Source organism: Mirounga leonina, unplaced genomic scaffold, assembly GCF_011800145.1.
Source record: "Mirounga leonina isolate KUSES-001 unplaced genomic scaffold, KU_Mleo_1.0 Mir_128, whole genome shotgun sequence".
In the NCBI taxonomy this organism is placed as follows: domain Eukaryota; kingdom Metazoa; phylum Chordata; class Mammalia; order Carnivora; family Phocidae; genus Mirounga; species Mirounga leonina.
Window position 1 is genome coordinate 15,177,447 of NW_023270320.1, and position 25,201 is coordinate 15,202,647.

Sequence of the window (25,201 nt, forward strand, 5' to 3'; positions counted from 1 at the left end):
GAGATCTTCGACTCTTACTACCTAAGCTTTACATTTTTAAAGGCTACACTTCTTGGCATTTCTCCCCAAATTCATTAAGTATGTACTTTTGATATAAAGGAGACAAAAGCTAAAGGTATACTGTTTGGCCATTTAAGTAACTCTTTTGTGAGGATGATGAGTTAATACAAATTATGCTCCTGACAATTGTTATTATCCCATGCAAGGGCACATCTTTTTGTGAGCAAGAGTCCACTTTACGCATCCCTTTCGTTGGTCGGAATAGGTGCTTAAGGATACCACAGAACGACTTACGAGGGAGTTATATCATGAAAAGTTGTGCACCCTCATTTTGTTTGAGGGATCCAGGAATTGAAGGGTTAAAAGGTAGGGCGGAAAGGGTACAAGTAAAATCTGTATTAGTTGGGATTAGATTCATCTGTGACAGGAAATTCAAATTAAGAGTGAGTTAAACAAGGCGGAAGTTTCTTTTTCATTCTATGTCAATTCAGCTGGCTTGGTGGCTCCGTAATCGTGAAAAAAAGATAAGCTTCTTCTATCTTCTTTTTTTTTTTTTTTTTTTAAGAGTTTGTTTTTTTGGGGTTTTTTTTTAAAGATTTTATTTATTTATTTGAGAGAGAGAGAATGAGAGACAGAGAGCACGGGAGGGAAGAGGGCAGAGGGAGAAGCAGGCTCCCCGCGGAGCAGGGAGCCCGATGCGGGACTCGATCCAGGGACTCCAGGATCATGACCTGAGCCGAAGGCAGTCGCTTAACCAACTGAGCCACCCAGGCGCCCCGCTTCTTCTATCTTCTTGTCCGCAGCCTCCTCAACCCTTGTCTTCCACCTCATGTCCAAGATGGTTGTTCCACCTGGGCAACAAGGAAAGAAAAAAAGTGAGGAGAAGGGCAGCCCCTCTCATTTTTAGGACGGTTACAGGAAGCTTCATATTCCACTTCCAACTAAAGCACAGTGTGAACGTACACTTTCTTTTTTTTTTTTTAAGATTTTATTTATTTATTTGACAGAGAGAGAGAGAGCGAGAGCAGGAACACAAGCAGGGGGAGTGGAAGCAGGAGAAGCAGGCTTCCACCTGAGCAGGAGCCCGATGTGGGGCTCGATCCCAGGACCCTGGGATCATGACCTGAGCCGAAGGCAGACACCTAACGACTGAGCCACCCAGGCGCCCCGAACGTACACTTTCTTTTGCCTGTAGTCTGCCACACTCCACACATTTCCAAAGTTACTTCCTTTGACACCTTTTCCCCTCACCTCCCACCCTGGGCGTGAGGTTGTTTCATACAAGTGTGATTCAGACAGTTTTGTCACATTCTGCATTCCATCCTGGGATCCCTCGACTTCCTAAAGGATTTGTAAATTTGCATGCATTAAGGTTCTCTCTTTGTGCCATAAGATTCTACAGGTTTTGTCAGGTATAATTTTAAATATTAATAAAATATACCATTTTGATATTATTTTAAGGAATTACATTTAATATTTTATTATCAATTTAATATATATGGCAGCAAATGATTTATTTAGGGTTGCACAGCTATTCAGCAGCAGAGCTAGGATTCAAACCCAGATGAGTGAATCTCCAAAGCCCCCTTTCCTACCGTGTCATTTTCTTTTTTCAAGAATCTTAGTCTCGAATCTTCTCATGTGGTAGGGAAAACTTTAGATTTCCCTGTGCAGAGTTGCTTGTTCTTTCCCATATATTGGCATAACAGTCCCTAGGTATCAGGTCAGGTCTGGAGAGTGGGTATGGAAGGGTTTGTTTTTAGAATTGCCAACTGCCACTGGATGAAAATAGCACAGTGACAACTGATTTGATAATAGATCAATGAAGGGGCACAGATTAGTCGAAGTTGTGGAAGGAGCCTCACTAACGGTCATTTGGAAAAGCCATCCCCTCATCTATGTTTCTTGTCCTTGTCATATTAGTATCTTAGGTCAGTCAGCGCCCAGGTGCAATCTCTGCTACCTTCGCCGCCCAACAACCAGTGGATACTTCCATTTATCCATCCCTCGCCATCTCATTGCTCCGCTGTGCCCTCTCATGTCTCAGTTTGTAATGTGCTCAATAGGGTTGCTCCCCTTACTGCTATTAGTGATGGCTGATGGCTGTGGAAGCCGAAAGAAGATGAAACTGGTGTTGTGGCCAAGGGAGGAAATGAGCATTGTGTCAAAAGGTTGTAGTCTGAGGAAGAAAACTGCTAACTTTCTCATAGAAACTCAGCTAAAATTCAAAATAAGGCCACTGGATTTTTCTCTTTTGTGACCTGTCACTTCAATGCAGTCTGTGGTGGAGACCATTAACTGTGTTCCCTTATTGATTCTCCCATTCTTCCTTAGTAACAGAATTGTTGTATGATACCAGGTCCATGGCCATCCAGAAAAATGTCTTCCAGACTCTCTGGAAAAGTAGTTGATACAGTTGCCTCCACAGGGGTACATGTTACCAACAATTTGGGCACTGTTATACATGTATACTGAAATTGAACAATTAAATACAGGGATGGGGGATGGTAGGAGCCCAGGATCTCACTGTTGGAGCAAAGGGAGGAGACTAGAATGATCCACGTGGTAATGGACTGAAGTTGGAGACATCTCTATGAACTCATGTTTGGCTTAATATAGATACAAATAGTTACATATAGAAATATTCATGCATATGTGCAAATATCTGGTTTAGTATATGCACATATAGTCCCTTTCCCTTTCAGCTGAGAAGCAAAGACACTCCAGTAACAATGATCATATCCATCATCCAGAACCTGATTCCTAATACCATTCTCCAATAAAAGGAACCAGGTTCCTTAGAGAAATAGGAGGTTCTAGGACTGGGACATGAAATATACAAGATGAACCTGGAACATCTTGTAGACCCAGAAATTAAGGAGGTGTTTCAAAAGACACACACACACACACACACACACAATGAAGGAGCATGTTAAAGGGACAAGGAGCGAAATAAAAGAGCTCTCCATGGCCAAAGCTGGAAAAATTTGAGCAAGAAAATAAATAAAGAAGGATTTGGGGGATTATAACTCAAAGTATTATTTTAAAAATCCTTGAATCCATTCTGATATAAATAAATGACTGAATTAATAGGAAGTTCAAATAATTTATGCAGATACTCTGCCCTCAAAGAGGTGGACCATAACTTTCTACTCTTTATGTATAAGCTGTGCATATTTTGACTTCCTTCCGAAGAATATAGAATAAAAAGGGGGAAAAAGAGGACAAAGTTACTTGAAAGGTATGGTAGAGAAATCTGACAAATACTACCTCAGCCACTTGATCAAAGTTAGCATCAACAATATAAGTCATGTTGATAGTATACACCCTTGACATTATGTTTTGCAAATGTCATTCTACCTCTGTGGTCTTCCTCTCAAAAACATTTAACCCCATTCTGATGAGAAAAAGATGAGACAAATCACAATTATGGGGTGTTCAGCAAAATACCTGACCAGTACTCCTCAAAACTTGAGAATCTCTCATAGTCAAGAAGAGCCTGAGAAGATATGATCATTAAATGTAATGTTGCATTTGGGTTGGGATCTTGGAACAGAAAAAGGGCAATAGGTAAAAACGAAGGAAATATGGATAAAGCATGAATATTAGTTATTAATAATGCATCAGTTTATGAATCATTAATACACTATCATCATATATTATTATATAAATTGTAACAAATATATCATACCTATGTAAGATGCTAATAATAGGGAAGACTAGGTATGGGATATATGGAAATTTACTGTCCGTAATTTTTCTGCAAACTGCTGTTTTTCTAGAACTGCTCTAAAAGAAACCTTATTTTATTTTATTTTATTTTAAAGATTTTATTTATTTATTTGACAGAGAGAGAGATAGTGAGAGAGGGAACACAAGCAGGGGGAGTGGGAGAGGGAGAAGCAGGCTCCCAAGGAGCAGGGAGCCCGATGTGGGGCTCGATCCCAGGACCCTGGGATCATGACCTGAGCCGAAGGCAGTCGCTTAACCAACTGAGCCACCCAGGCGCCCTAAAAGAAACCTTATTTTAAAACAATGATATGTGAAAAGTGCTTTGCACATGGTAAACATTCATTATGTGTGTGTTGACTTGCACTAGTTGTATTAATCAGTAGAATTTCCCCAAATGAGGGAACAAACAGCTTCCCTGCCCTGGAAATTCTCTGTCGTGAGCTAGCACTCTGGGAATTTCTCCAAATTCCTGTGGGGTTAGTTCCACTCCCGAGAGGGAGTATAGAACATGTTTTAAGAATGAAAACAAACAGCCTCCTTTTTTTTTTTTTTTAAACATCTAGAGTCTGGAACAAATATAGACTTGAACATTAGAGAGTAGGGAGTGCCATGAGAGCACAAAGCTAATGTTGAAACTGACTCACTTCACAGAAGATAGAGATGCAGCGAACAGACTGATTAGTCACATCACCCTGCTCTAATTGTGATTATAGAAGCCAAACTTTTTATGGGCAACACCCAATGAGCCAGACTAAACAGGAGGAATTAAGAGAGTATTTAAATCAGAGTGCTGAATGATAACACCAGCCTCATTGCTTCAGAGAACCTACACCAAATGCAAGCCCAACAGCCTGGAGCAAAGTAGGGAAAAATAACTCTTTCAAAGAGCTTAAGTAATCCAGTGACAGAAAACCGAGCCCCACAGCCTGTGAAGGGAGGGGGGTACTCAGGGGAACCGCGTTCTAGGAGCACCCAACAAGATGAGCCACTGATCAAGACAGGGTTTCTACTTCTTGCTCTTACAGAGCTGAGTTCATGAGCTTTTTCCTGCTGATTTTTTTGCACCCCTCCCCCCCCCGCCTTTTTTAAGTAGGCTCCACACCCAGCATTGGAGCCCAACGTGGGGCTTGAACTCACGACCCTAAGATCAAGACCTGAGCTGAGACCAAGAGTCAGATGCTTAACCTGCTGACCTGCCCAGGCACCCCTCTTGCTGATTTTTGTGATCATGGTATCTCCCCTGCCAGGTAAGTATCCTCTTGCTGATTTTTAAAAAAGCATTTCTTTTTCAGTAATTCTTTCCTCATTTGTTGCTATTTTTCTATGGCACCTTTGTTACCATTCACAATTAAGCAAGCAAGCAAACCAAAGAATTTCCAAGTATGAGAACTTGATAGAAAACAAATAAACACCGTCTGTGGGTCTGACTCTTCATAATGGTTCTGTCATGGAGGCATCTGAATTGGTTACTGTAAACTAGTGGGTTACAATAGGGTTCTATATTCCTTTAAGCTGTAGGTATTAGAATTGGTAAAACTTTAAGGCAGGCATGAAAAACTAAATTCACTGTCTTGCAAGTGAGAGTAATTGATGATGAATGTACAAAGTCTCCCAAATAAATGTGGACATATTTTGAGTGAATTTTGTTTATTACTAAGAATTATTTTGAAGGCACTTCATAATATACACATTTATAACATACAAATGGCCTTTGGTTCTATATAGCTCATGTAATGTGTCAGCATTTGGAAGAACATTAATTGTTTCTTACATTTGTATAGCTTGCTACATTTTAAGGAGTGTTTTTGATACACTTTATCCCAGTTGTTGTCATCTTGTTGACATCCTTTTCATCTTAGCCCAATTTAACTTAAGTCTTAGATAGTTGGGGCGCCGGGGTGGCGCGGTCAGTTAAGCAACCAACTCTTGATTTCGGCTCAGGTCATGATCTCAGTGTTGTGTGACTGAGGCCCATGTGCGTCTCTGTGCTCAGGGTGGAGTCTGCTTGAAATTCTCTCTCCTTCTCCCTCAGCCCCTCCCACACATGCGCTCTCTCTCTAAAATACATAAATCTTAAAAAAATTATATCTTAGATAGTAAAACCAGATCCTTCCAAGAAATAACCCCAGAGTGAAAAACGCAGTAAGATACTAAAGATACTGAAATAGTTTAAAATATCTGGCGTTACAGAGAAATCTAGAAACCATTATATCCACGGTCCTCTAGCTTTGCTTCTTTCCTGGATTTCATTCTTGGGTCATGTCAGGAAATCCACAGAAGTTTCCATCTTGGCTACACTTCAGAAGCTTTTAAGAATCGTAATGCCCAGACCACACCCCAGATCGAATAAATCAGTATCTCTGGGGGTGGGATTCAGGAATCAGTATTTGTAAATTTTTCAGGTGATTTCAAAATGCAGTCAAATTTGGGAGCCACTGTCCCTACTTAAAAAGGGACTTCTCAATAAAAAACAAAGTGTGTGATCCACCTGGCACACTGAATTTTGGGGTCAAATCATCTGTAGTAATGTTTGAGGAATCAAAAGTAAAATTAGACTTGAGAAAATCTCTTACTGATACCACATAAAGGATTTCCCTCATGTTTGCAATAGATTTAGGGTGGTAGAATTCATTTTAAATTAAATGGGAGACAAGCATGATGAAACTAATTGGTAAATTACTTACAAACCATGTATTTCTGCTAAGACAGCAACTTACTTTGTGAATTACTGGATATGGATTAAAGAACAAGTTCTTGAAAGAACATTTACAGTAACTGAGTCACCTGCTGTCACAACAAATCAGTTTCTTACCTGAGAGACTTTCAAATTCAGGAATAGTAAATGCTTTTAAATGAATTATAATAAGCACAAGCTAAAATTAAATGATGTCGGGAGTCAGTTGTTCAAGACGAAATATCCAAAATTCTCTAAATCTAGCTCTAAGATTGACTCATGCATTGATCTTTAGGGATTTAGTTTTTCCATGCTTTAGTCTTCCCATCTGTAAAATGGAGTATATTCTCATCTATTTCATGGAGGAATTAAAAGAATTAATTCTTTACAAGGCACATGGAAGGTGAAAAATACATTTAATTAAATTCCATGAGAGTTCCTGTGGAGGTTGCTGAAGATATGACTGAAGTTCATTGTTCTACCTAGACGTTAGTCTCCTTAACCATATGTTCATTTTCAACCCTTTCTTTGTCCATTCATTGATTCAACAAATAGTCAATTGTGACTTACTATGTGTCACCACCTAGGTGGTAAAAAAAAATTCCCTGTCCTCATGAAATTATATTCTTGCATGGGAAAGAGACAACAAACACACACACAAACAAACATATACCAGGTAGTGATAAGTGCTTAGGGAACAGATAGGAGGGGATATGTAGAGGGATAGAGAATTAAGCAGAGTCGTAGAGGGGAACCAATTTAATGGGGGTGGTTATAGATGGTCTCTAGGAAAGACTATAAGAAAAAGGGGAGAAGTTGTTCATGCAAACATCTTAAGAGAGAGATTTTCTTTTTCTTCTTTTTCTTTCTTTTTTTTTTAAAGATTTTATTTATTCATTTGAGACACAGAGAGAGAGAGAGAGAGAGAGAAAGCATGAGCAGGGAGAGAGGCAGAGGGAGAGGGAGAAGCAGGCTCCTCGCTGAGCCGGAGCCTGATGTGGGGCTTGATCCCAGGACCCTGGGATCATGACCTGAGCCGAAGGCAGACGCTTAACCATCTGAGCCACCTAGGCGCCCCTCTTCCTTCCTTCCTTCCTTCCTTCCTTCCTTCCTTCCTTCCTTCCTTCCTTCCTTCCTTCCTTCCTTCCTTCCTTTCATTCTAGGAGATTTCTAAACAGAGGGAACCATAAGTGGAATGTGCTCAGGATCTTCAAGAATAATACAAAGGCTATTGTATCTAGGTCAGAGTGAGTGAGGAGGGTTATTTTAAATTAATATATTAATATTAACCCATGCATCATAAGACCAAAGTACCTAGATAAGATCAAAGTGACTACTGTTCCAAGTAGATGGTGATGGCTTATAGGTCAGCATAGGAATTCCAAAAAGGGAGCCTTGGGCATTCTTAGTTAAATATTTATTAGTACCCATTATATTCTAGATTTTAAAAACCTGCAAATGTTGTTCTTTGGAAGTATATATTTTTGAGAATATATACGTAGGTTCACCCTCAGTTTGGATAAGCAAACTCAACTACATTAATATTAAGTTTGCGTTAGGGTTTAGGCAGATTCTATGGTGATGCTACATCAATTATTTTTAGCCTAGTAAAGTTGCAAAGAAAAAAGTGACTCCTAAAAAGTAATGACACTGAAATGAGACTCCAAAGGAATAATTTGTATTTTCTCTATGCTCTCAAACACATCACTAGATTTATTGATTAAGTTGAAAGATCATTCAAAATAACACAGTGAATTCTTTCTAGTTTATATCTTACAGACTATAGTACTGAAAAAGGAAAACGTATTAAGATATTCACAATCAAAATAGGAAGGAAAGTTTTTAAAAATAGTAAATATGGACAGCAAACCAAAAAGTAAAGAAAATAATATAGTGGATAATGCACTTTGGTAAAAAATATAATCTATATTTTTATTTCATTTAGCAGGTTAACAGCAATACCTGCTTATAGTTTTGCTCTTTTCTCTCTCTTTTTAAATTTAATCAGTGCATGGCCAAAATTGTTTCATCTATGCCCAAATGACAGGTGTCATACCATTTTATCTATAAATATTTTATTATATATCTTTAAAAGGTTGTCTTTAGGGGTGCTTGGGTGGCTCAGTTGTTAAGCGTCTGCCTTCAGCTCAGGTCATGATCCCAGGGTCCTAGGATCCAGCCCCGCATCTGGCTCCCTGTTCAGTGGGAAGCCTGCTTCTCCCTCTCCCACTCCCCACTGCTTGTGTTCTTTCTCTCATTTAGTCTCTCTCTGTCAAATAAATAAATAAAATCTTAAAAAAAAAAAGGTTGTCTTTAAAAAAAAGAACAATACTTCCTTTATGCAGTCAGGGTTCAAATATACAAAACATAAAATTTACCATTTTTTTTATTTTTATTTTTTTTAAGATTTTATTCATTTATATGAGACAGAGAGAATGAGAGACAGAGAGCATGAGAGGGAGGAGGGTCAGAAGGAGAAGCAGACTCCCTGCTGAGCAGGGAGCCCTATGCGGGACTCGATCCAGGGACTCCAGGATCATGACCTGAGCCAAAGGCAGTCGCTTAACCAACTGAGCCACCCAGGCGCCCTAAAATTTACCATTTTAATTATTTTCAAGTGGACAGCTCAGTGGCACATTCACATTGTAGTGCAATCATCTCCAGAACTTTCTCATTTTCCCAAAAGGAAATTTCACACTCATTAAACAATAACTCCCAATTCCTCTCCCTGTTCTTCCCCAGGAGTATGACAACCCCCATTCTACTTCCTGTCTCTATGAACGTAACTACTCTAGACACCTCCTAGAAGTAGAACCAGACAATATCTGTCTTTTGTGACTGGCTTGTTTCACTTAGCATATCTTCAAGCTTCATCCATGTTGTAGCATGTGTCAGAATCTCCTTTCTTTTTAAAGGCTGGAGAATATTTCATTGTATGTATATGCCACATTTTGTGTATTCAGTTGTCTCATAATTCTTAACTGTTTTATTCCGGTCTTTATTTGCAAATTCACTAAATTCTTTAGGGACAGCGCTGCACAAAAAACATGTGGTAGTGATATTTTTTGAAATCCAAAGAGACAAGGAATCTAAGAATCAAATGACAGAATTTAAACCTTTATAAGACTTTCATAGGAGGGGCACCTGGGTGGCTCAGTGGGTTGGGCATCTGCCTTCGGCTCAGGTCATGATCCCAGGGTCCTGGGATGGAGCCCCACATCAGGCTCCCTGCTCGGTGGGAAGCCTGCTTCTCCCTCTCCCTCTGCCTGCCACTCCCCCTGCTTGTGCTGTCTTTCTCTCTTTGTCAAATAAATAAATAAAATCGGGCACCTGGGTGGCTCAGTTGGTTAAGCAACTGCCTTCGGCTCAGGTCATGATTCTGGAGTCCCGGGATCGAGTCCCGCATCGGGCTCCCTGCTTGGCAGGGAGTCTGCTTCTCCCTCTGACCCTCCCCACCTCATGCTCTCTCTATCTCATTCTTTCTCTCAAATAAATAAATAAATAAATCTTTAAAATAAATAAATAAAATCTTTTTTTTTAAGACCTTCATAGGAGTTCAGACAATCTGAATTTAACTACTTCGAAAATAAAAACAAACCGCTCTCCACAGTTTGTGAAGCCAGCTGCTTTTTTGTTTGGTGGGTGTGATATCTGTCACATGATGAGACAGCATTGCAGAGAGTCCAGAACCAGCAAGGCTGGCTCTGTCTGCCCAGTTTGGTGGGTCGGGAAAGAGAACTGTGCCCTGGCATGTTGATTCAACACCCCTGGCAAAGACACGGCCCGTGTTCAATCCCAGACAGAATTTCCCAATACATCTGCAAGTTGGCTTGCGGAGCAACAAGATGCCATGTACCTGCATCATCATCAAGTCACTTCCAGTGTGGGCTCTTGAAAGAATAGGGAACGTCAGGGAGACCGATGTGAATAGGTATTTTGCATTATTGATGTCAAGCAGGAAATGAAAATCTAAAGATCGGAATTCATTAAGGTTAACTATATATTGGTGGGCTTAGGGTCTTAGAAATACAGTTCTATGACTTCTCCCAACTTTTTTCCAACCTATTGTTTAAAAATATTATATTAAGTTTAGCATCAGGATTATATAGAGAGAATACGATGTAAAATTGCTCTTAATATATATTAATTTTAAAATATTTTAATTGGTCAAACTAAATTAGCAAATTGTGTCCAATTTCACATAATTGTAAAGTTTCCATCATTTATGTGAAATATAATTGGTTAACTATTTTAATAAGTTTTTAGCATTTTGAAGCTCTGTGTACATAAACAAACCTCTCCTGTAGCAAAACTCCATGTACATGAGAGAGGAAATAATAAAAAATAAAACTTCACATTCCAATATGATAGTTGGAAGACATAATAATATTCACCAACTTTAAGTGTGAGTAAACTGAACATATTATAAAATACAGTTCTCTAATCACTAGTTAGTTCTTTAATACCACTAAGTAAAAGTGCTATCCAAAATATGCATAAATGGAGTATTATAGAATATTAATATTAAATGGAATTTAAAGGTTATATAACTCAGGGGGCCATAATCGCTTTGGATTCATGAATTGAGAATCTGAAAAAAATATGCATCTTCTCTCTCAAAAAAAAATGCATATAGTTTGGCTTATAATTTCATATGTTCCTAGACTGTCTGATACCTTAATTAAGCATCTTAGTAATTCAACTCCTTCTTTTTACGGTTAATGGAGTTGAGAGTAATTTTGGCTATGTGGCCCACCCACAGCTACAGAGTGAGGTAGGGTAGAGAGTTCACTCTAGTTACAAAGCGATTTTTGCTATCACTTGGTTATGAAATGTCTAAGCAAGAGTTCATCTAAACTTATGCAATTGATAGGAGAAGCCCCATTGGCCTAAATGTCCCAAGCTAGCCTCTGACAGTGCCTCAGATTCTCACATGTGGGGTCTTCAGGTAGTATATTTGCATTACCTTGGACATTAGGCACTGTCCTCTGTTGAAATGCTGGCCGAAGGCAAATCTGATACGGGTCACTAGCCCAGACTCTCTTTCTCTCATGCTGAATTCATGCTTTGAGACTCTTGGCTTCCTTACCTGCTGTTGACCTTGCACCTTTACATATTTGCCCACTTGTCTGTAGAACAAGGAGGAGGGGCTAGAGAATGTGGTGTCAGAGGAGGGGGGTGAGGCAGAAAACTCTCTTTACCAGGATTAAAGCTAAGCAAAGGCAGCATTTTCAGAGCTTCATGTGCTTCAGATATTTTTCTGTAGCTGGAAGTGAGAGTTCTGGACATGTATTGTATTATAATACTAGGCAACCCTATTCCTGATACTGCTGAAAAGTATTTAAAAATGCCCAGTTCTAAGAGTCTCATGCAATTAACTTGGAGAAACTGCACATGTTGGATCATGGTTGTGTTAAGGCCAAGAAGGAAGCTTGGATTGACATTCCAGATCAGAGAGGGATTTCTTTATGAACATCTTTGCTCTCAAACAAATCATAAATTGAAATGTGGAAATATAACATAAATCCAACAAGTGCTTTTTCTGATCGCTTGAACAAAATATATGTACTTTTTTGCATGACTTTTTTATTTTTATTTTTTATTTTATTTTTTTCAAAGATTTTATTTATTTATTTGAGAGACAGCATGGGGTGGGGGGTAGGGAGGAGCAGAGTCTGAACCGGGAGTCTGCTGGGCTGATCCCAGGACCCTGAGATCATGACCTGAGCCAAAGTCAGATGCCTAACGGACTGAGCCACCCAGGCGCCTCTGCATGACTTTCTTTTAAAATATAACTTAAGGGCGCCTGGGTGGCTCAGTTGGTTAAGCGACTGCCTTCGGCTCAGGTCACGATCCTGGAGTCCCGGGATCGAGTCCCGCATCGGGGTCCCTGCTCAGCAGGGAGTCTGCTTCTCCCTCTGACCCTCCTCCCTCTCATGCTCTCTGTCTCTCATTCGCTCTCTCAAATAAATAAATAAAATCTTTTATATATATATATATATATATATATATATAACTTACTCGTTATATGTATTGGAAATATTTCCTGTATTTCATTTTCTTTAGCTTATGATGGCACTTTTTTCCTCTAATGTGTCATGAAATGGCACCCATATCTGCAGATTTATTTGAGCTGAACTACTTTACAGTGGGGACAGCCCTCATTGTATTTATCTGAGAGGATGAATGGAGGGGACACACGGAGCGTTTGGGGAGTTACAGCTAAAGTTTTGGAAGTCTTCAGCACCTCTGGTTTCTCATGGATATTTCCATTCTAATTGCTGGTACATTTTCTCGATCAACCCACCAATTTTATTTTATTATTTTTTTTATTTTTTTAAAGATTTTATTTATTTATTTGACAGAGAGAGACACAGCGAGAGAGGGAACACAAGCAGGGGGAGTGGGAGAGGGAGAGAAGCAGGCTTCCCACTGAGCAGGGAGCCCGATGCGGGGCTCAACCCCAGGACCCTGGGACCATGACCCGAGCCGAAGGCAGACGCTTAATGACTGAGCCACCCAGGCGCCCCCCAATTTTAGTTTCAAAAGCAGTCTTAACCCAGAATCCGGTTGTACTGATCCATACGTTGTCTTTGTAAATGCTGTTCAGACTGACTGAACAGTCTGAGATGGCTGGCTACAGTCAGAAGGCCTTCTGGTTCACAACTGTATTCTTATTCTGCTTTTCTCCAGCAGCCCTGGCCCAAAGCCTATCTCCTTCTTGCTCTCATTGCACTTCCTTGAAAGGCTGCAAGAACTGAACACACTTTAACATATACTCCTTTGTTTCCAGGACTATTCACTTCTCACCCCTTCTGCTTTGACGTGACTATTTCCTTCAGTGGTCTGTAACTTGCCAACTCACTTCCAGATACAAATTTCTAGGCTAAGATTCTGTTGGTTTCAAAGAGAAACCAATTGAAGGTGCTCTAGCAAAAGCAGGGGATTTATTATAAGCCTTTAGGGCAGGGAATGTAGCTAAGACTCATGAATACCAGGCAAGAAACCAAAATGTTGGAAATTCAAGAAATTTTATGTTCTCTCTTATATCTGCTATCGTTTCACATCAGCCTTTTTCTTTCTCGGTGGACTGGCTTTCTTCTCCTCCCAAGTCCCTCCGATAGTCTAGGGATAGCTGCTCATGGTTTCCAGTTTAACATCTGGGCCCATAAAAAGACTGACTTTCTTACTCTCAGTCCTGAAGGGGAGCAGAATATGCCACTTCAGCACAAGAATTATTTTGAGCTGAAGGCAACTGAGAAGCAGATACAAGAAAAGCTTGTATCTTCCCCCATTTGCCTAAAAAGCAAGACATATATTTACAAAGGTATCCCTCTCTACCAGGCAGGATAAAGGTTAATCCCTGAGGACAACTTTAGACCCTCATCAATAGAGAAAGCGCTGATTTAAATGTGCATTATCAATCCCGCTGCCCCTCACTGGCCTTCCCCCACCTCTTTCTTTGTCTTCAGCTGAAGATGCTATATAAGCCATAGTTCTAAGCCACCCTTTTGAGTTACTCGTTTTCCCCTGGGTATCTCCCATTTATATATATACATTAATAAACTTCTGTTAGTTTTTCTCCTGTCAGTCTGTCTTTTATTAGAGACCTCAGTCAAAAACTCAAAATATTATAGGGAAAATTATTTTTCCTCCCTTACAAACTTAAACTCCTATGATAAAGCTCCTCTAATTTTTCTAGTTAATCTTGAAGCATATTTTTATTTAATTTATACATCATGTTAAACTTGTTTTTAAAAGGCTTATTTTAGAAAGCCAATGTAAAAAAAAGAATAATAAATTTAATATTCTGTACTAGAACAAAACCCAAACTTCTGACACATGAACTTCATACTCTTAGTTTTGAAAATGTAAATTAAATGTCAATATAATTGTACTCAAGAACCACAAAGACCATGGAACAGTATTATCTTACAGAGGAAGGGAAAAGCTTCCTCAAATTGTTCTTTAACATCTGAAGAGCCACTGCAGTTTAGGAACAAAGGAACAAAACTTAGGAGTCCTCTAGACTTCCCTCAAATATGCTCTGAGAATTTTGAAAAGGACACTAGCTTTTTAACTTCTCAGAGGACCACACTTTTGAAGACTGTCTTAATCAACAGTAGACAATACTTTATTTGTCCACCTTGATGAAGACAAGAGAGACAGAAGTCTTCTTAGGTTATCTTGTATTCAGGCACCCTGCACAGAGCCTTATGGAAATATTTGTTGGGTGAATAACGAAGCCACGACCAACTGCTTATATTTCAACACACCATAGTTCCTTATATTTACATAGCATTATTCCAAGACATTTCACCATTTCATAGGATGAGGTAGGGTAGGTAGGGAATCGGGTTTTATTGTTCTGTATTTTGGAAGAGGAAACAGAAACTCCTTTTTGCTACAGGAGTAATAAAATTTCAGGAAGAACATAAATGATAACTTTGGCTTCCCTGTTTTTTAATAAACACATGGCTTTATTATAATAATAATCAGAACTATAGTTCTTTAGGAAGACTTCCCATTTTTGATGGTATGCTGTACTTTATGATACGTATTCTACTGTGTCATTGTAGATGTCACCGTGGACTGTATTTATTTTAGAAATAGAATGTTTCACAAGGAGGATGCAATATTTCCATGTCATTTATTGAAAAGCTAGCAGTTAACTAAATTTGCTTTTATTTATTTTAATATTTTATTTATTTATTTATTTATTTATTTGAGAGAGAGACAGAGATAGCAACAGAGATAGCAAGAAGAGAGCATGATTGGGGAGAGAGGGAGAAGCAGGCTCTTGCCAAGCAGGGGCTCGATCCCAGGACCCTGGGATCATGACCTGAGCTGAAGGCAGATGCTTAACCGACTGAGCCACCCAGATGCCCCAATTAAATTTGCTTTTAAAAATGAAAAATATTCGAAAATAATGGATCGTGGATCATCACATCAAAAATCGATGATGTATTGTATGGTGACTAACATAACATAATAAAATTTAAAAAAAAATGAAAAATATTTTTCAAAACTATGCAGACAGAGGCAAAGTCTCAAACCATTTGTCTCACTGTTGCCAAATCCCATGAGGAAACTTCTTGCATTTCAGCCTAGTAACTGAAACTCCACTGCCAAGGCTGCACGCACCACCCTTGGAGGGAGGGCCCAGAAGCTGAAACCATCTGTCACTCAGCACGCCAGGGAGCTGCTAGGTCTGCGGGAGTGCTGCCTTGTTCTACCATTCACAAAGGCACCCAGAGGCACCTTTCACAAAGATGCACCATATAGCAGCTCCCCGTTCATGGCCAACCTTCAGCATTAGGCACAAAAGGGGTGGGGGACATCCTCTCTGCTCCACATGCTCCCTATTCCCTCCTCCTGGACATGCTTCATCTCAAAGGGCCAAGTGTGCTATAGTTAAGCACCATTTGTCATGACTATTTCACAGATGTTTTCCATTTATCTTTTTCTGGAATGATTTTCCTTCTTTTTCTCTGAAAGAGGATGTTTGCAACAGGATTGGCATTGAGAATGATGGGGGGTGGGTGAGGGGTTCAGGGGCACTGCTACTTACAGACCCCCAGGGCAAGTTCTAGAATTCTAGGTGACATTGTGGCCAATCCTTTGGCCTTCAGTGAAATTGTCTGGATCCTGCAGAATCTCTTCAGCTGAAAGTACTTCCAACGGATGCTAAAAATACATTGCAGTTTATTTTCCTCAGTAGGGAGCATATGTGTTCCCGCTTGACCTGGAAACACAAAGAGAGCCAATGTTAAATTGAATGCTGCCCATTCCAAGATAAATTTGTTTTCTGTAGTGCAGGGGAAAGAAAAAACAACAGACATATTGGTACAATTTTGCCTTTGCTCTCTGGGGGAGTCAGGGTCTTGAACACATTTTTTATGCTCTGTTGGTAGTTAAGTGACCACTCAGCCTTCTTAGCCAATGCTGATATAAACTGGCTTGCATTCAGATCAGATGGTGAGTCTAAAGTGGATAAGGAAAACTTCAATTTTGGGGTTTTTTTTCCCCCTAAACAAAAGACAAAGGATGTCAGATTCTTTGTACCTAATCTTAGCTTGACAATTTCATTTTTTTTACTTTTTTTTTTTTTTTTTTTGCTTAATGTTCTTCCCAAAAGACAGACTCTGAAATGCCTTCTATTTGAAGTATAGGTTTTTATGGACACTTGTATTAAATCCTTTCTCTCCAAATAGACAAACAAATCAAACACAACTTATCTACAAATGGCAGAGAAATTCTGTTTCCTGCTGTAACATTTAACAACAGATGTTAAACCCATTTCTTGTAGTTTGGAGATACTGTTTGTTTCAAGCATTCGGTATTCCAATATGACATTCTTCAATATTGTAAGAGCAAAGTTCAATTTCTCCAGCTGGTACCACTTCTCTATAGCTTAAAATACACAGTCTGCTGACAGTGAACAAGACCCATTCCCCTCCCAAGAAATAGCACAGTGATTAAAACATGAGTTTTGGACTCTGCCTTCCTTGGAGTCTGGATTGCACCACTCAATAGTTCTGTCTTCATTTTTCTCCATCTGTAAAACGAGGAGAAAAATGGAACCCACCGTTCAAGGCTATTGTGAAGATCAAATGAGAGCCTGCATGAAAAGCTTATGGCACAGTGCCTGAGCACATAGACAACCTTTAATACACATTAGCTACTGATATGGGTGATTATTCTTTGATATCTTGGTTAGTCATGCCCCGTAGCAAAGAGATGGCATGACTTCCAAGATCCTTTGTGGCTAAACTCTCCTATGTCAATTCTCAAGGTTTCTTTCTTTCTTTCTTTCTTTCTTTCTTTCTTTTTTTATTTATTTATTCATTTGAGACACAGAGATACAGAGAGAGAGAGAACATGAGCAGGGGGAGAAGTAGAGGGAGGGGGAGAAGCAGGCTCCCCGCTGAGCAGGGAGCCCGATGTGGGGCTTGATCCCAGGATCCTGGGATCATGACCTGAGCCGAAGGCAGACGCTTAACCATCTGAGCCACCCAGGCGCCCCTTAAGGTTTATTTCTAATCCTCTTCTTCAGGACAAGCCTAAAACCTACTTTGCCTCTTTCTGTTCTTCCCTTGATTTCCTCCACTTCTATCTCCAACAAAATCAAGCGAAGAATATGGCTTGATTAAAATCGTGGAGGTGAGATTTTTCTCTTACTTACCTTTATCCAGGCACAAAGGAGCATTTTTGCTGTTATTGGTTTTTTAAAGCCAAACATTAGCTGGATCTAAAATTATAAGAAAGGAGAATGTGGGAAGCCCTTCCCTCTTTTCATGATAAAGGCAGCATATACAGGCCTCTCCAGACTTCAGGGAGAGAACTAAGTAAATGCTGTAACCCACTTCTCTAGGTCTCATTTGTGCTGAAGGCTTAAGGGATAGCCAAATTACCTTTCAAGACTAGACAGGTAGTTTCCAAAGTTAGTTAGAACCTCAAGCTCATGACTGTCCTCGCTGATAAGTCAATAAGCATTTATTTACTAAGTAAATCAGAACTATTTTGAAAATCTAAAGCAGCTGAAGCAAGGAAAATGCTGCATTTCTGGGAAGCTGTACTTTTTGAACTCCTGAAAGGTAAAAAGAAAGCAAGAAAAAGGGCTCTTTTGAAAGACCAAGTAAGTTAACTAATTGTGCTGGCTTCTTAGGATTGCCTTGGATTTAGGTGTAGAATGTCTCCTACCCTGGGAAACCCCCTCAGGCTTAGGCACACTGGGACATTTGGTTATCCTAAAATACTTGATTAAGCTGTGGTCGATAAAACTAAAATTCAGTGGAAAAGGGTACTTAGATGATTTTCCAAATTAAGCATTTTTAATATAAATAGAATCATATAAATACAAACAGGAAGAGCATAATGACTAAATATTTTCATAAGAAGCTATCCGTATCTCAGCAAGTCCTAGCAGGTTTGTCCAAGTACTTGTCATAGTGGGTCATTTCATAGCACTTACTCTAATTGCAAACTTGATTCCTACTAGGAAATAATTAGCCTTTATAAGGCTCTTTTTGAAAACCCCAAACTTAACGTGACACCAAATATCTTATGGGCCAAGAAGGGAGAAAGTTTCCTAAGGGAGTTGCTTACCGTTTTTCACAATGGGAGGTCAAGGAAGGAGAAAGGGTAAGTTCCCCTTTAGGGAGCAATGCTGTTGGCACGGTGGGGATGCAAGCCAGATTATGGGGCCCAAGGAGGGAACCAGTGGAGAGGAGCCTGACCACTGGCCCCAGACCACTTATGTAAGATATTTGACAGGGCAAAGAAGTAAAGCAGTGAGACAATAGCTAGGGGGTTAGCAAGGTCAAGAGAAAAATCCGTCAAGCTGGAGGAGGGGCGCCTGGGTGGTTCAGTCGTTAAGCGTATGCCTTTGGCTCAGGTCATGGTCCCAGGGTCCTGGGATTAAGCCCCCCTCCCTCCCCCTGCCCCGCATGGGGCTCCCTGCTCTGCGGGAAGCCTGCTTCTCCCTCTCCCACTCCCCTTGCTTGTGTTCCCTCTCTCACTGTGTCTCTCTCTGTCAAATAAATAAATAAAATCTTAAAAAAAAAAAAAAAAGATGGAGGAAAATTGAGTTTGTTGAAGACACAGTGAAAGAAACCAGAGCTTACTTGGAGCTTAGCTAGTTGCTAGGCTTAGCAGGGGGGAAGAGAGGGGTACCACTGCCCCCAGGGCCATTTAGACTATTACTGACAGACATTTAAGTAGAAGACTCTTGCTTGAGTGCCCAGGATCCTCTCCTCTAGCAAGCCACCTCTTTAAGGCCTTGCTTAAGACCCAGCCTCCTCAAGTGTGCTCTCCCATTCCCCAAAATGACTGAAAAGACTGGTGCCCAAGCAGAGTCTGCACTCTGGGAGGAAGCCCATCTGCATGGAATGTTATTATAATCATGGCAGCCCCCCAAATGAAAACAACCTCAGAGTAAGAAAAATAGGGTCAATGAAAAGATTTGCAAAGTTTATAGATTAGGTCCATGACATTAAACATCGAAGGCAAGAAAATTTTGAATAATCAGAATCCCTCTACTCCAGACTGAGATGATTTGCCCTTTGCTTTTAGGAAAACCCTGACGTGAGGGGCCATCCCTAACTTCTGCAGGGCCTGGTGTGAATGGGGGTGGGAGGCTGGGGGAATCCTTGAGCAATTTGATCTCCCAAGAAGTTCCTTCAGGACCCAGCTCAGCTCTCCTCGTTCACTACCCACATTTCACCTGTGGTGTGGGAGCTTCTGGGACCAGCCTGGCCCCAGGAGCATCCTCCAGTTACAAGGTGTGGGACCAAGGCTGGATAACCATCCCTGGGGCAGATTTCCAGACGGAGATGTCCGGCAGCTCTCTTTGAAGAGACGAACTACTACTACTGAAATAACCGCACCAAATATGGGTCCCCGAATGACAACAAGCTCACGTGAAGGGAAAGCAACAGTGTGCTCGGTGGTGCAGTTAACCAATCACATTTAGTCTTGCGTCTCTGAAAACTGTTTGCTTCAGCATTAACCAGTTTAGAAGCAGTGATGGAGGCGACATCCAGACACCTAATAGGTTTCCGGCTTCTGGTAAATTCTGAAGAAATTATGTATTTAGCGTAGATGTGATCTGAAGGAAACGTCCTCACGGAGGAAAAATAAACCTTAAAACTGAGCATCATTTTCTTGAACTAACAGCAAAAGAACTGTACAATGGGGATATGGGATTCGTTTCACGGCGTTGCTGTGAGGATAAATGGGCTACCCCACATCAAAAGCCCTGGCGCTGCGAGCCCCCGGCCCCAACCCCCACAGCGAAGCCGGCCAGAAGCCTGCTCAAAGCCTTCCCAGCGGAGCTGAGGACGACCGTCGGTCTCGGTCGGTCTGGCACAAAATAGAGCCTCAGTAAAGATTTGCCAAATGAATGAATGGTTGCCTGCTCTAGTCCTTTTGTTTGGTCACACTCTCGTTCTAAGCTCCTACAGCGAAACCCAGGCCCCCGAATTCTGCCCGTTCCATTACGGCGTGGACGTAGGGCCAGTGGAACGAGAAGGGCTGTAAAGAATGAGTAAGGGAAGCCAGCGGCTCGGACACAGGAGGCAAGAGAAAGAAACCCTCAGGGGCGGACGGCCAACAAAGAGCCAGAAGCAGGCGCACCCCGGCGGGACAACGCCGAAGCTCCGCGGCGTAGCCGGCGCCGGGCTCCCCGCGCGCGTCCCGCCAAGCGCACGGCACGGTCCGGGCCCGCACCCGCCCGGGGCGCCCTCAGCCCCGCGGCCGGCGCTCGCCAGCGGCTCCCGCCCCTGGGGCGGTGCCGGGAACACGCGGCGCCTCCGCCGGTCACGTGGGGGCCGCTTCGCCGGGCGGCGCTGCCGCTTCCCGATCGCGCCCTCCCAGTGCCGGGGACGCGGCGCTCGCGCTCCCGCCCGAGCCCGGGGAAGCGGAGACAAGGAGGCGCCGCCGCCGCCGCCCCCCACCCCCCCCCGGCTGCGCCCCCGGCCCTGCGCCCACAGCATGCCGGCCGCCGAGCCGCGCGCCGCCCTCGTCCAGGGGCTCACGGAGGCGACGACGGTGCCGGCCGCGCGGCCGCGGCGGCGGGGGTAGCGGGGCCGGAGGGGGCACCGAGGCGCCGCCGCGAGGCGGGCAGAGCGGGAGGAGGAGCAGCAGGCATCCTCCGCGGCGCGGCGGGCGGCGGCCCTGCCGCCCCGGCGCGCCCATGGCCGGGGAGCAAGGAGAATGCGAGCTGCACTGCCCGCCGGCCGCCGCCGCCGCCGCCTCCCCCCGCGCCGCGCGCCCGGCGCCCCCCGGAGCTGCTCGCGTCGCCGCCGCCCCCCAGCTGCGGGCGCCCGGCCGCTGGCTGCGCTAGGAGCCTCGGCCGCCGCTCGCCGAGGGCTGGTGGGAAGGCAGGAGCGAGAGGGCCCGGGAGGCTGGCGCCCGCGCGGGCGCAGCGCGGCATGTAGCTGCGGGCGCCCGCGTGTGGGTGTCGGCCCGGGGCCCCGCCATGGCTGGGAAGGACAGTGGGCACCTGAAGACGGTGAGGCTGTGGCGGGACGCCGCCCTGCGCGCCCGGAAGCTGCGGACCAACCTGCGCCAGCTCACGCTCAGCGCGGCCGGGGGCTGCCCGGGGGCGGGCGCCGCGCAGCGCGACTGCCCCGAAGCCCCCCAGCTCGTGCTGCCGGCCAACATCGGGGACATTGAGGTGCTGAACCTGGGGAACAACGGCCTGGAGGAGGTGCCCGACGGGCTGGGCTCGGCGCTGGGCAGCCTGCGCGTCCTGGTCCTGCGCAGGAACCGCTTCGCCCGGCTGCCCCCGGCCGTGGCCGAGTTGGGCCAGCACCTCACCGAGCTGGACGTGAGCCACAACCGGCTGACCGCCCTGGGCGCGGAGGTGGTGAGTGCCCTGCGGGAGCTGCGCAAGCTCAACCTCAGCCACAACCAGCTGCCCGCCCTGCCCGCCCAGCTGGGTGCCCTGGCCCACCTGGAGGAGCTGGATGTCAGCTTTAACCGGCTGGCCCACCTGCCCGACTCCCTCTCCTGCCTCTTCCGCCTGCGCACGCTCGACGTGGACCACAACCGGCTCACGGCTTTTCCCCGGCAGCTGCTGCAGCTGGCGGCCCTGGAGGAGCTGGACGTGTCCGGCAACCGGCTGCGGGGCCTGCCTGAGGATATCAGTGCCCTGCGCGCCGTCAAGATCCTCTGGCTGAGTGGCGCCGAGCTTGGCACCCTGCCCAGTGGCTTCTGCGAGCTGGCCAGCCTCGAGAGCCTCATGCTAGACAACAACGGGCTGCAGGCGCTGCCCGCCCAGTTCAGCCGCCTGCAGCGACTGAAAATGCTCAACCTCTCCTCCAACCTGTTTGAGGAGTTCCCTGCCGCGCTGCTGCCCCTGGCTGGTCTGGAGGAGCTCTACCTTAGTCGCAACCAGCTCACCTCGGTGCCATCCCTGATCTCGGGCCTGGGCCGGCTGCTCACCCTCTGGCTGGATAACAACCGGATCCGCTACCTGCCCGACTCCATCGTGGAGCTGACCGGCCTGGAGGAGCTGGTGCTGCAAGGGAACCAGATCGCCGTGCTGCCCGACAACTTTGGCCAGCTCTCCAGGGTGGGCCTGTGGAAGATCAAGGACAACCCGCTGATCCAGCCCCCCTACGAGGTCTGCATGAAGGGGATCCCCTACATCGCTGCCTACCAGAAGGAGTTGGCCCATTCCCAGCCTGCCGTGCAGCCCCGCCTCAAGCTGCTCCTGATGGGCCACAAGGCTGCTGGGAAGACCTTGCTCCGTCACTGCCTCACTGAGGAGAGAGTGGAGGGACACCAAGGAGGAGGGGACAAGGAAAAGAGCTACCCCCCTTCCGCTCCTCCCGTGAGCAAAGGCATCGAGGTGACCAGCTGGACGGCTGATGCTTCCCGGGGACTGCGGTTCATCGTGTATGATTTAGCTGGTGATGAGAGTTACGAGGTGATCCAGCCCTTCTTCCTCTCCCCAGGAGCCCTCTACGTGCTGGTGGTGAACCTGGCCACCTATGAGCCAGCCCGCTTTCCCACCACCGTGGGCTCCTTCTTGCATCGGGTGGGGGCCCGCGTGCCCCATGCCGTGGTGTGCATCGTGGGCACGCACGCAGACCTGTGTGGGGAGCGGGAGCTGGAGGAGAAGTGCCTGGACATCCACCGCCAGATCGCCCTGCAGGAGAAGCATGACGCAGAGGGGCTGAGCCGGTTGGCCCGGGTGGTGGACGAGGCACTGGCCCGGGACTTTGAGCTGCGCTCCGCCAGCCCCCATGCAGCCTACTATGGGGTTTCAGACAAGAACCTTCGGCGGCGCAAGGCCCATTTTCAGTACCTGCTCAACCACCGGCTGCAGATCCTCTCCCCGGTGTTGCCTGTTAGCTGTAGGGACCCTCGCCAGTTACAGCGGCTTCGGGACAAACTGCTCTCGGTAGCGGAGCACAGGGAGATCTTCCCCAATTTACACAGAGTACTGCCTCGATCCTGGCAGGTGCTGGAGGAACTGCACTTCCAGCCGCCTCAGGCACAGCGACTGTGGCTCAGCTGGTGGGACTCGGCCCGCCTGGGCCTGCAGGCGGGTCTGACCGAGGACCGGCTGCAGAGTGCCCTTTCTTACCTGCATGAGAGCGGCAAGCTGCTCTACTTTGAGGACAGCCCCGCCCTCAAGGAGCACGTCTTCCACAACCTCACCCGCCTCATCGACATCCTCAATGTCTTTTTCCAGAGGGATCCTTCCTTGCTGCTGCACAAGCTGCTGCTAGGGACCAGCGGCGAGGGCGAGGGCGAGGGCGAAAGCGCCCCAGCGATGGCGACGCCCACCCCGGGCCAGGAACTGCTCCGGGCCACCCAGCTCCATCATTACGTGGAGGGCTTTCTGCTTCACGGGCTCTTGCCAGCCCACGTCATTCGGTTGCTGCTGAAGCCTCACGTCCAGGCCCCGCAGGACTTGCAGCTGTTGCTGGAGCTGCTGGAGAAGATGGGACTCTGTTACTGCCTCAATAAACCCAAGGGCAAGCCCTTGAATGGGTCCACGGCTTGGTACAAGTTCCCGTGCTACGTGCAGAACGAGGTGCCCCATGCAGAGGCCTGGATTAATGGGACCAACCTGGCCGGGCAGTCTTTCGTGGCTGAGCAGTTGCAGATCGAATATAGTTTCCCCTTTACCTTTCCACCCGGCCTGTTCGCACGCTACAGCGTCCAGATCAACAGCCATGTGGTGCACAGGTCGGATGGGAAACTTCAGATCTTTGCATATCGAGGGAAGGTTCCCGTGGTGGTCAGTTACAGACCTGCCAAGGGGGTCCTGCAGCCAGACACTCTGTCCATTGCCAGCCACGCATCCTTACCAAATATTTGGACGGCATGGCAAGCCATAACCCCCTTGGTAGAGGAACTGAATGTCCTACTTCAGGAATGGCCTGGACTGCACTACACCGTGCACATTCTCTGTTCTAAGTGCCTTAAGAGAGGGTCGCCCAATCCACACGCTTTCCCAGGTAAGTGGGGAGAGGGATGTGGTTCTTCTGTGGCAATGGTTTAAGATGCATTCTTTGAAGATACTTGTTTTTCATTTATTTGATTATGTGCTTAACCTCGCAGGTTCCCCAGGAAAGTTTTCCAGGGTAAATACAAGGCAGGTGGGGGGATAAGCAAAAGACAGTAAATACATGAGCAAAATGAAATGGTCCCCAGTATCGTACTCTCCTAATAAAAAGACCTAGACTTCAAACGTGGTTTCCAGTCCCACTTTTGGATTTTGGATCTCCTTTCCCTCTTCCAGCTGAGCCTACCTTTCATGGAAGGAATTTCAGCCAGTTGAACAGAAGATGGGTCGCATCTGACGCGAGCCTCACGCTGAGCACTGGGTTATTGCACATCTTAGACACATCTCTGGGGGGTGCTCTCAGCTTGGGATGTCATTGTCACCATCTTTTGTTTGAATTCAGTGTAATCATGATGTAAACATTATTGCTCAATTTTCTTAGGAAATTCTAGAGAAGAATGTTTTGTAACCAGGATGAATGATGGATTAGTAAAGACAAAAATTTCAGTCTGAAATGCATGACTGAGTGCTGGGATCAGGGTTACCCAGCACACTGGAAGGCAGGGAGGATGGATTACTGAAATCTCTCCGGGGAGTTTCCTGGGTATTTCCTGCCAATTTCGTGCTTTATAGAGGTCTAAAGGTTTGATTTTTGCTAAGTGTTAGAGAGTGGAGCTTTTTGGTAATATTTTTCAAGAGATGGAAGGGACAAGAAGCTGACGAGAGGTTTTTGTGTGTGTGTGTGTGTTTTCCTTTTTCTCTTTTGGGGA

The 25,201-nt window shown here is 44.9% G+C and overlaps 1 protein-coding gene and 1 long non-coding RNA gene across 3 annotated transcripts in view; one reads left to right on the forward strand and one right to left on the reverse strand.

Moving 5' to 3' along the window:
- Positions 1–778: 778 nt before the first annotated feature.
- On the reverse strand, positions 779–21,968 carry LOC118010009. The gene is made up of 3 exons (XR_004679077.1): positions 21,864–21,968; positions 15,978–16,151; positions 779–851 (listed from the first exon to the last, which is right to left on the reverse strand). It is a non-coding gene; the product is annotated as an uncharacterized LOC118010009 (long non-coding RNA).
- The window catches only part of MFHAS1 (malignant fibrous histiocytoma amplified sequence 1), a 101,304-nt gene continuing 97,276 nt past the window's right edge, over positions 21,174–25,201 (forward strand). For both annotated transcript variants that reach the window (XR_004679076.1, XM_035004114.1), the window contains exon 1: positions 21,174–24,384. Coding sequence is in view for 1 of the 2 variants with exons in the window: in XM_035004114.1 (XP_034860005.1) it covers positions 21,387–24,384 (2,998 nt within the window). In the remaining variant the exon portion in view is untranslated. The remainder of the gene's footprint in view (positions 24,385–25,201) is intronic.